General features: G+C 38.4%; 1 protein-coding gene across 2 annotated transcripts in view; it reads left to right on the forward strand.

The window, feature by feature from the left end:
* The first annotated feature begins 588 nt into the window (after nt 1-588).
* The window catches only part of LOC309485546 (lysosomal acid phosphatase-like), a 30,685-nt gene continuing 11,870 nt past the window's right edge, over nt 589-19,403 (forward strand). The window contains exon 1 of one of the 2 annotated variants that reach the window (XM_082152457.1): nt 589-752. In XM_082152457.1, coding sequence (XP_082008583.1) covers nt 669-752 — 84 coding nt within the window. In that variant the 5' untranslated portion in view covers nt 589-668. The remainder of the gene's footprint in view (nt 753-19,403) is intronic. The other variant, XM_082152458.1, reaches the window with a different exon arrangement.

Consider the following 19,403-nt stretch of genomic DNA (forward strand, 5'->3'; position numbering starts at 1 on the left):
GCGTCGTGTACAAAGTCAATTGCACTGGGTGCAAGATAGGGCCCATTGTGGCGTTCGGCGCAGAAACTGCTCTCATGCTCGGCATGTTGTTTGAATTCTCTGCTGTAATGCGATCTCATGCATATTAAAGCACAGTGATTGGGTTAAAAGAGCCCTTTCTCATGAATAAATTAGCTTGAGGGCCAGCTGACATAGAGTCATGCCTGCAGCCAATCACACACTCCGAAAGCACGCTTCTACCTCACATTCCGTGACGTTGCTTCGACTTTGCTTTTTTAACCAGAAAGAACGAAATTGCTCAGGAAAACACATTTCCACTTTATGAGTGCTTTTAGTGTTTCCAGTGATGTACATATCTGTTCACATCTCAAAAAATGTGGTTTGGGGTTTCATGGCCCTTTAATTAAGACTGGTCTTGGATGCCAGATTAAACATGACCCACATTTGCAGTTTACAACTTTTGTTTGTGATTTGTTCCGAAGTCCTTTTCTCTTAAAAGACAGCCAATCACGTTACTTGTTTTCAAAGCTGCAGAGTGCGTTGACCAATGGGAGCTCTCCTTTACCCAGAAAACCTTGTAACCTCGTCTTGTTCTGTTTGCCAGATCAGTCAGGCAACGATCGTTCAGTGAAGTTACTGTACTCTACCTTAGCTGCTCGTCCGCAAGCATGGATTCCTGTTTTCTGATAGTTGTGTTTGTCTTCGCTTTCAGTCTTTCCAATGGAGAGAAGACGCTCAAGTTTGTCTCTGTGGTGAGTGTTATGCATCTGTCCAGATTACTGCCAGACTAGTGTGTGTTGAGTTAATGTAGGCTGCAGCTGGTTTGACAAAACTGTTAGTCTTAAAAAAAAAAATCATAAAACAACAGACAAATTCTGACTTCCTATCATGCGTTTCATATTTTTATACAAAACAAATATGTCTTTGGTGTGAATATGAACCCTCCAATGTTGTTTCTATTGTACAGTTAAGCTCAAAATGATTCATAACCAGGTCAAATTTTTAATTATGATGAATTTTTATTTGGCAAATAGGCATCTTCTGGCTGGAAATGACACGAAAAGGTGACAAAAGAAAGTAAGACACTGTGTTAGAGATATTAACGAAGAATATTCAGGTTTACATTTTTTTTTTTTTTTACATTTTGACAAAACATTCCATATACACAATTATTCATACAATTTCACAATAATCTTTTTCAAAGCCTTTATTTTTCATCACAGCTGTCAAACGGTTTTTATAATTAGTGACACGTTTTTTGCACATTTCCTCTGGGATTGTGCCCACTCCTCTTTTGCACAGATCTCCAGGTCTTGAGGTCGGAAGGCTTCCTTGCCTCTGGTCTTTAGTTGTCTCCACAAATTCTCAACTAGATTCAGGTCTGGACTCTGGCTTGGCCACTCCAAAACACTGATATTGCTCTCTGCCCAAAGAAACCAATAACATCAATACAAAATATTGATTGACAGGCAATCTGACCAATCATAATGCGCCATCCGCCATTTTTGTCTGACAAAGCAGTCAGGAGTTAGTAGATTAATGTCGGTGGATTAGAACTTGAAAAATGGAGTGTACTGACGTCTTTCCGCGGTTAAAGCAACACTCCTTCTTTCATGTTTATTTGATGCTATAACTAGAAGGAAGAGATGATCGGTTCACGAGCAGCTTTAAGGGGCTCTCCAGCGATCTGTCAGACACATTAAAGAGCCACAAAACGGTATTTATTGTTAAATGTCTTTAAAAAATGGCCAAATTTGAAAGTTGAGACTTTGTTTCATATTGTGGTGAGATCTGGTATTACTCTCACTTTCCTGAATAACCCCTGGTATCTCTGTGTCTAGGTGGTCTTTTGCTGTCAGGTCAGAATAGATATAACTCCCTCATTAGCTCGTTATAATTTATACCAGTAAATCTAGGTGTAGTCCCTACACTCCCAAGGAAACAATAATAGACATTATTGTATATATGTCCAATATATATGATGCCACTTGGAAATATTATAAGGAAACATGGAATTAGTTTCCATTGTTATGCTGATGACACTCAAATATATATTTCATCACGGCCGGATGAAAACGCTACATTTTCCAAATTGACAGAGTGTGTTAAAGATATAAAAGATTGGATGACGCGTAATTTTCTTTTATTAAATCCAGACAAGACAGAGGTAATACTTATCGGTTCAAAAAACCGCCCACAAAACCTCGCACAATACAACTTTAACATCATAGGATGTCCTGTTACTTTATCCTCTACAGTAAAAGACCTGGGTGTTATACTCGATTGCAACCTGTCTTTTGAAAATCATATTTCTTATGTTACAAAAACAGCCTTTTTCCACCTTAGAAACATTGCTAAGCTACGTAATATGCTATCAGTTTCTGATGCAGAAAAGTTAGTTCATGCATTCATGACCTCGAGACTGGATTACTGTAATGCCTTATTAGCTGGTTGTCCTGCATCCTCAATAAACAAGCTACAGTTAGTCCAAAATGCCGCCGCTAGAGTTCTTACGAGATCAAGAAAATATGATCATATAACACCGATTTTATCATCACTGCATTGGTTACCTATAAAGTTCCGTATTAATTACAAGGTATTGCTACTGACTTATAAAGCCCTAAACGGCTTAGCTCCAGTCTATTTAACGGATCTTCTATCGCCCTATAATCCATCGCGCTCTTTGAGATCACTAAATTCAAGGCTTTTGGTCATACCTAGGATATCCAGAACCACCAAAGGAGGGAGAGCATTTTCACATTTGGCTCCAAAACTCTGGAATAGTCTTCCTGATACTGTTCGTTGCTCAGACTCGCTCTCCCAGTTTAAAACTAGATTAAAGTCGCATCTCTTCAGCCAGGCATTCATATAATCCTACAGTTCAAACTACAATCCGGCCTCTATCCAATGCCAGAGGAGAACTGGCCCCCGACTGAGCCTGGGTTCTCCCAAGGTTTTTTTTTTCTCCATTAAGGCACCTGATGGAGTTTTAGGACACCATTAGGTCACTTGATGGAGTTTTTCGGTTCCTTGCCACTGTTGCCTTTGGCTTGCTCAGTTGGGGATATTTTGGGGATATTTAATTTAATTTTATCAATCAATAAATTCCTCTTGAAACAAACTTTGTTGTATTATTTTAATTTAATACTGTGAAGCTGCTTTGATGCAATCTGTATTGTGAAAAGCGCTATACAAATAAACTTGACTTGACTTGACTTGACATTACTAACCAGACATATGAATTAAATTCATGCTTACCTTCCAGCTGAATCGCTCTTGGAACCCTTGTATATCTTCGATGATAAAGGATTAATGTATTGCTCTGTCTATTGCTATTAGAACTGTTTGTAAAAGCTGAAGTAAGACTTCACAGTGATTGTCTTTAGAAATAAAAATTTATTTATACAAAAGATTAAAACACTGTTAATACAAAAATCAATACTTGTAGCAAATCAAAAAGAAAATGTTACAGGATATAAAACTTCAGCTTATTCAATCTCAACAGGGCAGTCCTGTATGAGTGAATATTACAAAAACTAATTACCTTATCAGCAGTTCAAGCAATTCGAGTAAATATGAACTTGTTCTCATCCGAGGTTTACCAAGTTACATCAATACGGCAGAGCAGTTCAAACCAAAAAGAAATTCAGCCAGGATAATACTAGAAGAGGTTTGATTCCTCTCTAGGTATGCATTCGACATCAAAATCAAAAATGCAGCAACGTACAGTCGAAAATGCAGTCATATTTATACGGAACTGGGTTACATTGTTCCAATACAGTTTCTTGGGTTTTTTCCAGAGGAACTCAGTCTCATGACAGAGTCTTGCGACATCAACCATCCATTGTCTCTGAGGGGTTTTTTGGTAACATTGCTGTTTCCCGTATATGGGCATTCTTGCGTCCTTTCCGTCCTCTGCGCTTTGGGCTTCCATGTATGTGTGTGCGTGCATATGTATCCGGAAGTGTGTTTGTACGTTCAAAATACCTATTAAAATTCGCAAATCCTGCCACACCCCCTCCTGGACGTTCAAAAGCACTTTCATTTACAACTCTCCTGTCATTCCCAACACGTTGCTTTCTAATAAAATCCCTTGGGTAAATCACATCCAGTTTATCAATTTTAACCTTAAAAAACATATACCGTAAAGGCATTACGAAATCCATGCAACACTAATGAAACCCATACATTCATTCATTCTCCCAATGGGAGAAACCCATCGTCACTCTTCCGTGCTGTGTCAACAGACTCTCGATGCTCCTGCGGAACCACCGCTGGGACACAGGTTTCCACCTGGACGAGTCCCGATGTCTCGGGGCCTGATCCAATTTTACCAGATCCTCTGGGTAAAGAGCCAGCTCGGAACCACTGTCCGCCAAGCTCTCGTCCAACACCCTCAGCTCCCACCGGGCTTGTGTCAGGCGCCACAGACAGATCTAGTAGATCAAGTACATAAACAATCTGGCCGTTATAACGCGCCTGTTTAGTACAGAACCCCGGAACAACTTTATTATTCCATAGATAGGTTCGAATGTCAACACAGCACGTAATCCTGGTCACACGTTCCCTGTGCCCAATTAGTAATTCAACTGCTTCATCTAAATTGATGATCAGCCATTTCATTGCAATGATAAATTTCATTGCTTCATAGGTTAAGTAATGAGTGCAGCCTGGATCCGTAAAATTAGCCCCTCGATCATAAAAAGCAAAAAGTCTTCATTTCGGCCATGTAATAACCCTTGGAAAGTATACAAGATTGACATAAGTTTTTAAACTCAAAGCAACCCCGTTTGTGCTTCAGTTTTCAACGGGTAACATTTAACCTTCAGACAGTCATCACACATTTTATATATTCCATGTCCGTTGGCAATTCTCCGCCCATCCGGACCCTATTACAATAACACATCAACTTATGTTATAACAGGCAAATACAGTAACCAAAAGTTCCCAAAAACAAAAATTGCCATCAACTGTAATTCCTAAGTCAAATCTCATTTTCTTGTTATTCAAAAAGAAATAAAAGAAAATAAACTATAATAAATCAAAACATTAAAAATTATCATCAATTTCATACTAGCAGCAGTTTGTTGTTTCCTTTCCTTCCAAATATATATATATATATATATTTTAAACAAATCAAAAAGATAGTAAGATAGAGAAAGGGAACATAAAACAATAATTATCAAACCTTCTATGTCCTCCCATAGGAAGGCTGTGTCTGTCATTTAGACAATTGTAGGAAGCCAGGGGGCCCTCCTGACTTACAACAATGTCATTGACTTTGACATATCAAATCTCATGCCGAAAGATCGTTTATAAAAACTTGGTTGTTAACTTGGGTTTAAAAATTTGTAATTAAATCAACATTAAACAAAAACAACCCAACATCACAAGTGAATAAAGAGGGGGTAAAAAATATATATATATAAAAAATCAAAAATTAAAAATGTCAATTGACAATATATATTTCCCTTCTTTGTTTTTTTTTTCAGTTTGTCCATGACAATCATAATAAAATGCCAACAAAATCATAATTATGTTTCGTTTTCTTTTGACTCCACAATCAATCACAAAAATACAAAAAATGAAACAAAATAGTGATCAATCAATTGTTTCAAAATAGAACAAAGTAAATAAATCCCTTCAAATTCTATATGACCACTGTTTTGTCACTGTTTACTTTTTCGTACTTTAATAATACAATAATCTATTTCAGAAAAAAAAATCTAAAATCTGAAACACAAAGGAATAATCATTTATATCCAGAAAAAATAGCAAGAAATAATAACTTTGGTTCATTCACATTTACGGAAGTCCCCGCCATCATTAAGATAATGAAATACAGCATTGCCAAGTTTCCACCAATGGTCTTAAGGCTGTATGTCATCAATAATTTAGAATAATCAAAAACATCTAGGTAAGGAACACAAGTTCCAAACCAGCATTTTTGAGCCAAATCATTTTAATATAGCACTGTGCAAAATTATACACAGCGATGGCCACGGAAAATATCATTACTTCGATAATTTCTCATTCGCCAAATAATCTTATTTGCGCACTCCTCAACAGCTAAGACACTAAATTCAGTAATAACGAATAATCGTTCAATACATTATACTGGCCAAGGCTTAAACACATAAAAACGATTTGTTCGGGCATGCGAATGGTTGATATTCCAGATATCCAATAAGAAATCAACCGTAAATTTATAGAGATAATACACACTATCTCCTTTTGGCGGTTCATCGCAATGCCATGTAGAATTGGTGCCATTGCCTGCCAACGTCTTCAGCTGTTGTTGCGCCCAAAGTTTATCAAGGGATTACACTTCGATCCTTTCCCCATTACCAACTTCGTCATCAAATGTCCGTAACCTTGCCACGCCATGTGACCCCCTTATAGCCCCTGTCGCTATAATAGGTCACACCTCCGTTTCTGACTCACTGTCAGTTAGTGGAAGCGAGGCCTTCCTGTTCATCACTGAACCAGACACATCCGAAAGTTTCTTGCAAACCAGCCACATTTTGGACGATTTAATAATCATTACCTTTATTACAATTATTGCTATGATAATTGTTAGGCAGATTATACCCATTTTTAGAAAATACCATGATTATACTATTAGGTCCCAAACAGAAAGCGCAAACTCTCTCACGTTATCTACGACCCATAAAATAGCTTTTACTGTATCTCCAATTAACGTAAAAAAGATACCACACATTTGGTCTGAGTAGTTGCGAATTGTAATCCGATACGTTAATTAACGTCGGTGCCGCCGAAATTCCTTTTGAGAAAATTGTTGACCGGAAAGAAAAAATCCTTTCAATTCAGATTCGCTATCAACTATCCTGATTAGAGAACATTTATATTGTTATAATTTGATTCTTTGCAATTAACATTAATGGAGCATCACTAGTAATTGAACTAATGTCACTCCATTCTTCACTGCTGCCAACCTTCTTTGATCCTATTCTCCTTAGATTTTTTTTTGTTCAAAATACATGTTCCTTATCATACATCCAAGTAATATTCGGACTTTCCATAAGTCAAACATCTCAGAGCTTCAATATTGCTCCTCAGTTGGAAACCACAAATATTTGATTTCCTCATCTCGTCTGAATCAAACCTGCCCCAAACCAAAATTCCATCAACTCGACTTTAATCTTTTCTTGATCATTATCTAAATTCTCTGGTCTCAAGCTGTTTCTTGAAAATGGACTAGAAGATCTAACATTAAATTTTAAAGAGGCCATCATTACCCTATAATTACCATACCTTTGTTCCAATTGTTTCAACATTGGTAGATAATACTTGGTACTCTAAAATCCATGAGCTAAATTGTGACTATTTAGACCCATAGTTTAGTTCTTCTTATACGAGATTGAGATTTGGAATATATCCTCATTAGCTCTATACTCAAATTAAACAACCTGCATGTTATCTTACGATTACTGGTTCTATCCAACCCTAATCGCATCACTATGGTTCTTCCAGATGCCTTGATTAGTATGGGTACCTCAGACAACACTAGACCAGCCCATACAATACAAAACAATAGCCGATCTACATTGCGGTTCAGTTATATTTTTTAAACATATTCAATAATACCTGAATGATTCGCTAGCTCCAAAGACAAACCTGGCCGGGGTGCATAACTTAAGGTTATTTGATGAAGTCTACTTCCACCTACCCCGTTGGCCCACAAGGTGTCATTGATAGTCCATGTCGTACGTTTGCCTTCTGCTTTCACCATGTCATTAACTGGGTCCTGTAATCCCATCCATTCATGCCATAGCTTAATAATATTAGCACCATGCCCCTCGAAAATTTTATCATCCCAAATCGAGGTATCATTCAAGTAACACACCCATGCGGATGCTGTTTCATAAGCAGACATACATTGCTTGTCAATGTCTCGACATTTCTCGTGATTTTCACACATTCCAATGGGCATAATCAGTTTTTCACATGTCACCCATTCTAATTCCACATAAGCTGGTTTAGGTCTATTTTTGTATACACCTATTATCAATACATATGGGTTTAGGCCCTTAGGCCAATAACTTAGTTGCAATGGGTTCCGGTTATCCACCGTTTATCCCATTTATTCTTACTAATTATAAACTTCGAGCCTGTCGAGGCAGATTTTCCACTCTGCCTACTGCTCTTTCTTTTATCGTCTATTGACAGGGCAATTGATTTTTAATAACTACCCTTGCCAAGCCAAGATCTCTATACCATTGGGACAATTTGTTTAGTTAAACAATCCCAATCATTCATTTTTGATATCCGTAGCAATGGAGTATTCCATAATCGATATATGACCATAGTAGACATCAAATTAAAAACATCCGAAAGATTATACTTAAGGCCCTGTAATTTGACGTGCGTCCGATTATATCCTTTTAAGTAATTCCATTGTAACCTAGTTTTATTATTAACAATCTTGTCTCCATAAATACTAGGCACCATTGTGGCACTAATACGTTTAGTACCTGTGCAGTTCCAAAATGACTTATCTATATCCTTTATAAATCCTTTAAATATATTCTTTATCATTTTTGGTCCATATTTAGTACCATCAAAATTCACCGTCTGCTTATAACAGATTTTTCTTACAACTTTCTCAACAACAGACCAGGAGGCTACTCCTACCTCATTTGTTTGATTCTCTACTGTGATGCCAAATCCAACTATAAAGAGACAGACTACCAGAACCATCATTAGGGCCAACAGTAACAGTCCTACTTCACTCCGGTCATGAGGCAATTCCTGATACTTCCCCTTTAGTCCGGTTCCTCTTTTCACCATCCTGTTGCTGAAAAACACAAAAAGATATAGATGCACAAAAACCTCCTAAGCTTTCCCTATCTGATCTATAATCCATGCGGTCATTCTGCTCAGTTTGTTAGGTTTTCTGATAATTGTCCTTTCAACTTTGACCCCCTCTATTGATTTGCCTATACTTAGGTAATCAGAGGTCATGGTGATAGAAACTTTCACCTGCCATAATTCACTGGTCCTATGTGAATCTAGCTTGACTTTTATTCTTTCTGTCCCTGAGAATGTCTGTTGTGACCTTGCTCTGACAGTCAGTGAGGTTTCCCGTACAAAATGACTATATTCTCTAGCCATGTATATCGGATATTACTCCTGAAAAGACATTTTTGTTATCAATTCAACCAGTAAGTCATTCATATTTATTTCTTTATACATTCCTTCCTCTTTAAACTGAATTGAGTAATCATTGTCATGAAATGGATCCCTTACAACCTTTTTCCAAAGGTTCAAGTCAGTATCTCTTTTCAGTGTTTCCTCTAAAACACTGCCCCTCAACATTGGATCAGAGTCCAATGGCATCGGGCCACCTGAGCTTAGCAGCCTTCCCCACAGAAAGGCTTTCTCGCTATCACAGACTAAAGCCAGGGGATTTATGTCCCATTTACACATAATTGTATCATCAATTAAGCAGCCTAGACTTGTTTCAGTTTTTCTAGACTGCCAAAATTCTTTCAGACTTGTAAGTATTAACAATCGTTTTCCGATCATTAACTTACACCTAGAGCACTTACTTAGTTGCCCTTGGTTGTCTAGAGTGCATCTACACTCTTGACCTCTAAGACTGTACTTTATCTTACAGTCTATGCAAGCTTTACAACCACAATTCCCCGTGGTTAATTCATATTGCCAGACTGACCAGCGTTGTCTGGACAACCGGCACAATCCACAAATGCTCACATCTCCGCCCGCGCACGATCCCATTGATCTGCCGGAAAAATACCACTCAGGTATAATTGTCATTTGGCTTCTAAGCCAATGCTGACTCCGACCTCCCTAGGTCCTTCCCTCCGAGAGGAGCTGACAAATCTCCTGTTTGCCACAGATCACACAGTCAGTAGGTTTCCTACGGATTGTCGCAGTTCCTGCTTCACAATCCTTATGTCACATCTTCACTAAGAAAGAGTCACTAAAGTCTTTACACACTACAACAGTGCCCTCTGCTGGACACTTAGCGTCTGACTGGAAACTTACTTTTGGTCTGTATACCTTACTCATCGTGAATATTAATCTTTGCTCCCCACAAGATTCCTAATTGACCAAATTCGCTTCAAGCCTAACGGTTGTGCTTGAAGTTAATTCAACTAGGCCTACTTTTTCGGTTCTCGTTTTACCACGAAAACGTACTTGTTTTTGTTTTAATATAACTAAAACCTGTTTTGCCCTTTCGACTTAGGGCTTTTGCTTTTGTCGGTCGATTTAGGAATTTGATCAGTCTTCGAAATCCTACAATTAAGGAAATAAGTTCATAAATCTAAATCCCTAAATCTCCTAGATTTAGATTTTTCAAAAAATCAGTCCTTAAACAAAGGTATTGCACGTACAACCAATCCGCTACCCTGTATTTATCCGCTACTCGGATGGTCGGTTTTCAACCGCCTTAATTAAAATAATACCCTGCTTTTTTGCAAAAGGTCTCCACTTCATGGCCAGTTAAGTTATGTCTGTTATCGCCTCGAACTCATTCGTGCGAAACCTGCTATGTTATCAACCTCTTAAGGCTGTTCAGGACAACAGTAGCCTACCTGTCGCCTGTTAAAATGGGTAGATCTCTATAAAGGTAGAGCAGTTATCCACAATAACTAGGAAGTAAGCGTTTTTTTCCTTTTTTGTTTTAGAACTAAACTAGTCTAGCGAAATCTGAACTAATTTCAACGTTCTATTTCTCAGTTTTGATTTTTCCCATAATCAATATAAATACTGGTTATAACCTTCCTACAATCAGGGCAATTTAACTTAATTTTCTGATCATTAGTTTTTAAGTTCTGAAATATGTAAGCCCATCTGCTGACAATATTTCGCAACATACGTCGTTGGAGGGTGAAACAGTTTATCATGCAGTTTCTGCAGTAAGTCCCCCTCGCTCTGTTTAGTGATCGCTCGTATGCGGATGTATTGGTCAAATTCCTTGTTCCCAACTGCCGCAGGCGTTGTCCTGTATTCTGTGGCTAGACTTATGCAATACTTTCGGTTTCACAACCTTGTAATTTTCGCTTATGCTCCTCCACAGTTCCACCTGACGGTTTGCCTTTAGCGTTATAGAAACTATTCTGTTCCCACCTATCCAGGTGTTCAACCAATCATAGCTAAACAAAACCACTGTCCGTTATTAACAAACAGTCCATGTGGTTATTTTCTTTAATAAATAACAATGCCTTCTCTACCGCTGTGACTTCAGCTTCCTGTGCACTTTTGTCATCTTCTATCTTCCTCTTTCTCTGTGGATAATTTGACCTCTCTGCTTAACAAGGAAGCCCCACCATGTTTGTCCTTTATCTGAACTTCCGTCAGTAAAGTAGCACAAATGTGCTTGATTTATTATGGTCTTTTTCTCCTTTTTAGGAGTTTTAACATATCTAAATTCTATCTGATTGTCACAGATTAGCCTCATTTAGTCCATTTAGACCAGGTAAAAGTGTGAATGCGCTTGTTTTCATTCACTAAATTATTTTGCTAATAATTCTATTCCTTCACGTTTAGCAATGACTATTACTAATTTTTCTGCAGCCAATGATTTAATAATCAGCAAATTTCTAGCTACCATAGCTAATATATCTACAGGTAACACATTTTCCTGTCTTTTTTGGTTATCTGTTGTTTTTATTTTATTTATTTATTTTTTTTATTTATTTATTTTTTTTTTTTTTTTTTTGAGATCCTCTTTAGTTGATTTTAGCCAAAATCTTATCATCATTTAAACCATTTGTCGCGTTTCTTGCATTAATTAAATATCTGTTTAATAAAGCCTCTAATAATTAAATATTACCCCTTTTCTAGATAATTCTCTTTATTGTTTCTTTTATCTCTTCATACACGGATTTATTTATCAGATATTGATTTTGCAGAACCTGAATTCCTCCCATTACGGTATATTCATATTTATCTGATAGTTTTCCACAATCATTATTGCTTATATTTTTCAAGTAATTTTTCTAACTAGTTTTTGTCAATAGGGTCTTGTTTTATAACCCTATTATTTCCTGAATCCAGGCCGACTTTTTTAGGCCATCTGATTGTTTCATCATTATCAGTATCTTTTTCCTTAATTTATTTAATTAGAATGTTGTCATTTAGACGCATTAAAGTTGTGCTGTCAACTATACACTGCAATCCTTCCCAGGAATATCTATCTCTGGTCACTGATTTCATTTTATTACTGAAACCTTAATCATTATATTCACCTTCAAATTTTATCGCTCCGTTAGGAACTTTTGTTACACTGGATACCTTTTCTAGGTTATCTAACATAAATTTGATTCCCTTTTATTGGACATGTAATCCTTATTTTTTGTCTCCCCATGTCAGAGGCAGTGGGATTATACTTCCCTACTTCTAGTTTTCGGTTCTGCTATTTTGTTTCGTTTGTTTATGTGGGCTTGTTTCTGCTCTTCAGTCAGTTTTGCCCATTCTTTAGGCTCTATAAATTTAGTTCCTTTTCCGGTCTTCTTAGCTGGCCTAACCTGGGGTTTTAACTTTTTATATAAAGTTTCAGGATGTTCATACCTTACTGTCCTAGCCTCATTTTTATCCTTCGATTTACTTTTAGTTTTCTGATAGGCAGTTTCCCGTTTCATCCTATCCCCCTCTATTGGTTTATTTATGTTTTGGCCTAAGCTTTCTCTGGTCCTATTACTTCTAACCGTTTCCCTGTCATATAGGTCCGCTAAACTAGACATTTCTGACCAGTTGGTAACTGTGGCTAGCCTTTTAAGTCTAGCTAAATCTCCTCCATTTGTCCACCCTTGGGGGGCTTTCTCGGAAAGACATGGCCATCAGCCTCTGGTTTTAACCACTTCTGTCTTTTTCCGTAATTCAGTCTCCTTATCTATACCTATCCCTTTGGAGTGGTATGCATTAAGGTTTTCTAGTTTCATGGATATTCCTGTATGATATTTAATCATCAGTCTTACCAGGCTAGTTGAGGCACCTAGGGTTTTCCCCAGATCAGCCACCATTTTTGCCTTAATCATATTGTTATCTTTTGCCCCTTTGAATTTCATATTTTGTAGGAGCTGGATGACTGTAAAACGGTCTTCCTTAATCTGTCTAGCTGGACCGCGCCTAGGTTTAGAGACCACTTTTTCTTCATATTCAAATTCTGACTGTGTCCTCTCCTTTTTAACTGACAAGGGCTTCTTAGAGCACCTGCTTTCTTTTCTCTTTATCAGAGTCTGAGGTGTATGAGCTGGAGGAAGAATCAGAAGGTTCCCCTCCCTTTTTCAACCTCTCGTCTATACTCTTTCCTTGCTAGATCTCTGTTACTAAAAGGGGAAGGTGATACTTCCTTTTTTTCTTTTAGGTGCTTTCTACGGTTTTCTTGGAACTCTACCCTTAATGATGGGAGGAAACCTTGCTATGCGTGGCCTCCCATAATTTTCACAAGCCTTTCATCATTGGTACATATCTAATAAAATATAACACAATGTGTTTTGCATTTGATCTAGCTGTTCTGCTAACATGTGACATTTTACTTTTTTGCTGGTTCCCGGCATATTTAGGATATCATTAGCAGTAAGTTCATAAACAAACTGCATTACTTCTGCTCTGGCCCCTTGAGTGCTGTTGAATGTGAATTCACTGAATTAAGCACTTGACCAGTGCAAGTTAGAAATGTTCTACCGCCCCTGGTATTATTTTCTCTTTTATGCGAGCTGTTTTTCCATTCTTTAGACGGGCTTCCAGATTTTGTTAGCACTATCTCTGCGAGGTATTTTTTCGTCTTCTGTACTTTCTGAGCCGAAACTATGATCAGGCTCTCTACCTATCTGCACTTTGGGTTTATTATCGTTTAACTCTCTCCCTGTTGAAGCTTTGTACGATCTAAACCCTGTCTCTCTTATTTCCCCTGATATTTCCCCTGTCATCAGGGATCTGAACCCGGTTACGACATCTTTGTGTTTAGGAATCGTTCCCGTTTCTAAGAGCATTTTTTCATAGTTTTTATCTATTTGACCATAGTCACATCCTGAGGCCCCTTCCATTTCAGTGTACTCTGAAGGGGTGGGGGATTCAACTGTGATCAGAGCTTCCTGATCAGTAACGCCGTTTCTAGTTACTCTTATGTCTATTCCTTTAACAATTGGTACGGTGGTATCACTGTCCCCAATTTCTACAGTAACCTTTTTACTTCGACTTTTACTGCTAACGACTTGGACTAATTTACTTAATCCAGCTTCATTAGAAGTGTATAAAGTATCGTCAGTAGCGAGTAGTTCTTCATTGCCTACTTGCCCTGCGTTTTTTTTTTTTTTTTTGTCTTGTTTAGTTGATCTTGTGGGAGCAAAATTATATTAGTTATTCTCTCCATGACTGTGTGAATCTGGCTTCTCCTCTGAGGATTTTGGTAACTATCTCTTTATATGAGGTTTCTAAATGGGTACTCTATGGTCCCACAGCGCTGCCCTCGAGATCTCTTGTTACCTCTGTCGTGCCTAACCATAGAACTTTATCTCAGGCGTCCCCGTGATACTTTCTATGGTTAGGAGGAAGTATCTGTTCCTGTAACTTCCTCAAAGCACTATGGAGACATTATTTTGCATTTGGATTTAGCCGTCGTCTTAGTACTTAAACTATTATTCCCTTAGGTTCTTGTGGGTATTATTGGGCAATTAGAAATTGACCCAATCCCGGACGAGCCCCCATGTGGTGAGATCTGGTATTACTCTCACTTTCCTGAATAACCCCTGGTATCTCTGTGTCTAGGTGGTCTTTTGCTGTCAGGTCAGAATAGATATAACTCCCTCATTAGCTCGTTATAATTTATACCAGTAAATCTAGGTGTAGTCCCTACACTCCCAAGGAAACAATAATAGACATTACTAACCAGACATATGAATTAAATTCATGCTTACCTTCCAGCTGAATCGCTCTTGGAACCCTTGTATATCTTCGATGATAAAGGATTAATGTATTGCTCTGTCTATTGCTATTAGAACTGTTTGTAAAAGCTGAAGTAAGACTTCACAGTGATTGTCTTTAGAAATAAAAATTTATTTATACAAAAGATTAAAACACTGTTAATACAAAAATCAATACTTGTAGCAAATCAAAAAGAAAATGTTACAGGATATAAAACTTCAGCTTATTCAATCTCAACAGGGCAGTCCTGTATGAGTGAATATTACAAAAACTAATTACCTTATCAGCAGTTCAAGCAATTCGAGTAAATATGAACTTGTTCTCATCCGAGGTTTACCAAGTTACATCAATACGGCAGAGCAGTTCAAACCAAAAAGAAATTCAGCCAGGATAATACTAGAAGAGGTTTGATTCCTCTCTAGGTATGCATTCGACATCAAAATCAAAAATGCAGCAACGTACAGTCGAAAATGCAGTCATATTTATACGGAACTGGGTTACATTGTTCCAATACAGTTTCTTGGGTTTTTTCCAGAGGAACTCAGTCTCATGACAGAGTCTTGCGACATCAACCATCCATTGTCTCTGAGGGGTTTTTTGGTAACATTGCTGTTTCCCGTATATGGGCATTCTTGCGTCCTTTCCGTCCTCTGCGCTTTGGGCTTCCATGTATGTGTGTGCGTGCATATGTATCCGGAAGTGTGTTTGTACGTTCAAAATACCTATTAAAATTCGCAAATCCTGCCACAATATCTAAAGTAACCTGGTCTGTCCTGTGTGTCAGTGTGTTGTCAGTGACCTCTCTGCTCCACGATGTGTGTTTCACTGTTTGAGAACATGGTGTGGCGAGAGAGAGGCGTGGCTTGTCGGACATAGCAACAGTAACCAAAAGGGGCGGGTCTTTGCGAACGGTCAATTTCACATCTTTAAGTGTAAACACTAGGGGTGTCACGATTCTCCAAATCCTCGATTCGATAAAATGTTCAATTCTAAAGTCACGGTTCGATTTGATTCTCGATTAAAAAAAAATTTTTTTTAAAAGCACCGGTTTCTATGCAATTTTTAGACTAGACTTTTATGCATAGGCGTAATTTGCGGGTGGGACATGTCGCCACCACTTTTTGCTAAGGTCGATATTGTCCCCACCACTTTTGAAACATCTCGCATGTACCAATACAAAACATAAAACATCTCCATTTAACTAGCAGAGCATTCATTTAGTTTGTTTGTTAAATAAGAGGCGATCTAGCACTGAAATGTGTTGTTTTTGAAATCAAGTGATCAAAGTGCTCGTTGCCGCTGTGATCAGTGGTGCGGATACTGTGTTCTCTAGTGGCTCGCGCACAGTCTTCACTCGGACGCGCGCTTCAATGTGGAGAGACTCTCTATTCGTCCCGGTGAAATTACAAAACAAAATGCACACAAACGTGTCCCTGCCTGATATACAACCACTGATAAACATAATCGGTTTTGATGAGGAGAAAAAACCCTATACGAGTGCGGATTAGAACAGAACTTCTGACACGCTTGGAAAAGTTGTGCCACTGGACCATTTAAATACAAATTTAAAATCTATGTATTTATTCACGTGAAAATTCTCGCCACTGACAACATATATTAGACCTCATTAAACGACAAATTAAACCCAGTGTACTATTTAAATCGATTGCTGGACATCGTAATGTTATTGTATATACATCTGATTTATGATTTAGCATTGTGTTAGCAACACTTTTTTTCCTGCTTGGCAAGCCGACCGGACGTGACATGGGGGCGTGGCAGCATCGACGATTCAAGATTTTAATTCGAAGTTTGAGATTGTGACTTAATTTCGGTCGATTTCGATTTAAAATCGAGAGCAGTTTAAGTGCTCTCGTGGAAGTCGCGACCAGCGCAGTCACACCAACTCCGGATAAAGAGCCTTCTAGCTGAAGAACACTCTTCTGTGTTTGAAGAAGAAGTGCTTCTGTGGTCTGCCGATTGAGGAAGAAGTGAACTAGGAAAAGAAGTTATGATGGGAAAGAGAGTCACTGGAGTGTGGCTTCTGTTGCTGCTGCTAATTACAGCCACCTTTTGCACCCGCTTACAATATGATGTCACCGCACTCGCCGAAGGGAATGAGCAGACGCTACGGGAGGATGGCAGGGACTGGCTGCTGTCTCTGAGGAGGAAAGTAACACCAGAACCGGGCCTGTTGGTCGATGTTCCGGAGGAGCTGCTACGGCAGCGCGGAGGTAAACGGCTGCGGAAACGAGGGAGAAGGGGGGGCATTAAACTACGCCTCCGACGGAGGGCCACAAGGCCGCCGCTGCCGTCAATACTCTTTGGCAATGTCCGCTCCCTAAGGAATAAGATGGAGGAGCTGAAGCTTAATGCAAAGGCGTGTAACGAATATCGCGAATCATGCCTAATGATTTATACAGAGACCTGGCTTAAAGAGCATTTTCCAGACTCATTGGTGCAGGTACGAGGCTTCTCATGTGTGCGTATGGACAGAAATAATGACTCAGGGAAGATGAGGGGGGGTGGGATTTGTGTTTATATTAACGACTCCTGGTGCAATAATTATACGATAAAACACAGGGTGTGCACTCCTGATCTTGAACTTATCTGCATTAGTTTGAGACCTTTTTATCTACCTAGAGACTATGGGAACATCTTTTTATGCTCTGTATATATCCCGCCAAGTGGGAATGCATCTAAAGCAGCTGCATGTGTAGCAGACTGTGTCCATCAGCAGCTAAAAGATAAACCAGACTCCCCTATATTTGTTCTCGGAGACTTCAATCAATGTAAACTGGAGCTGTCTCTACCTGGATTCCAGCAATATGTTAAAAACAGCACACGTAAGAATAGGACGCTAGATAAATGCTATGGCAACATTAAAGATGCATATGCTGCCAGAATTAAACCCCCCCTCTCAAACTCGGATCATAACATCATCCATTTGATCCCCACCTTTAAGTGTGCTATTAAAAAAAGTAAACCCGTCTCAAAAACTGTCAGTGTGTGGCAGGATGAGAGCAAGGAGACGTTGAGTGGATGCTTTCTGGCTACAGACTGGGATGTTTTTTATAGGGACAACAGTATTGACAATATTGCGGAAACAATAACGGGATACATCCATTTCTGTGTTGACACTGTTGTGCCGAAAAAGACAATCACCATATATCCGAACAATAAAGACTATATAACACCTGAAATTAAACATCTGATCAGGAGGAAAAAGCAAGCATTCCGGAATAATGATTTGATGGAACTGAGATCAATACAAAAAGAACTGAGGGGGAAACTGAAGATGGCGCGAGAGGAACACAGTAAACAAGTTAGGGAAGCCTTTTTAACGAACAACCCCAAAAAAATGTGGGACAAGGTGAAAGATATGACTAATATGAACTCTAGTAAGAAGCAATTAAATGTGGACAATGATTTAGATAAGGCTAATGATCTTAACATCTTTTATAAACGTTTTGATTTGAATTGTGAAACAAATGTGATAAGCTGTAAAGAGCTGTCTATGTCAATACCATGTGACCCAGTACGGGATAGAATATTAATTAACCCCAGAGATGTTACTGCAGTCTTTAAAAAGTTGAATAACAATAAGGCAAGTGGACCTGATGGTATTTCATCTTTTATTGTGAAAACATTTTCGGATGAGTTAACTCCGGCTTGGTGCCCCTTATTTCAATTGTCTGTGGATACATGTGTCATTCCTACTATCTGGAAGACATCAGTTGTCATTCCGTTGCCCAAGAAACCATGCCCACAGCAAAATGATGACTATAGACCAGTAGCGCTAACTTCTACAGTGATGAAGTCATTCGAACGTATTATGGTTGGTAAATTAAGAGGTGAGGTACAGCTTCGCTTGGACCCGTACCAATTCGCATATAATAATGGCAGGGGTACTGATGATGCTTTAATTACAACTGTCCACTCTATCTTAAAACACTTAGACAATCCATCATGTTATGTTCGTTTATTATTTATGGATTTTAGTTCTGCATTTAATTGTATTCTTCCGCAGACAATGCTAGACAAATTATATCAGATGGAAGTGAACCCCTACATTATTAAATGGTATGGCTCATTCCTGACAGAAAGGAAGCAGCAGGTGAGAGTTAACTCCACTCTTTCCGAGATGATTAATATAAGCACAGGTGCCCCTCAAGGCTGTGTAAGCTCGCCCTTACTTTTTATATTATATACAAATGAATGTAGAAACATCAATAGGAATAATTTTATTATTAAATTTTCTGATGATACGGCCATATTGAGTTTACTCCACAAAGAGTCAGACATTGGTACTTATATACAGGAGATAGAGGAGATGGAGAAGTGGTGCAAGAAGCATAACTTGCTCCTTAATGTTAACAAAACTAAAGAAATGATTTTTGACCCTAGGTCTATAGGTGATCAAAGCCCTATTATAATTGAAGGAGTACCGATTGAACAAGTAACAACATATAAATATTTAGGAATTC

This window comes from Leuciscus leuciscus (genome assembly GCF_965113295.1).
Source record: "Leuciscus leuciscus genome assembly, chromosome: 21".
Taxonomy (NCBI): domain Eukaryota; kingdom Metazoa; phylum Chordata; class Actinopteri; order Cypriniformes; family Leuciscidae; genus Leuciscus; species Leuciscus leuciscus.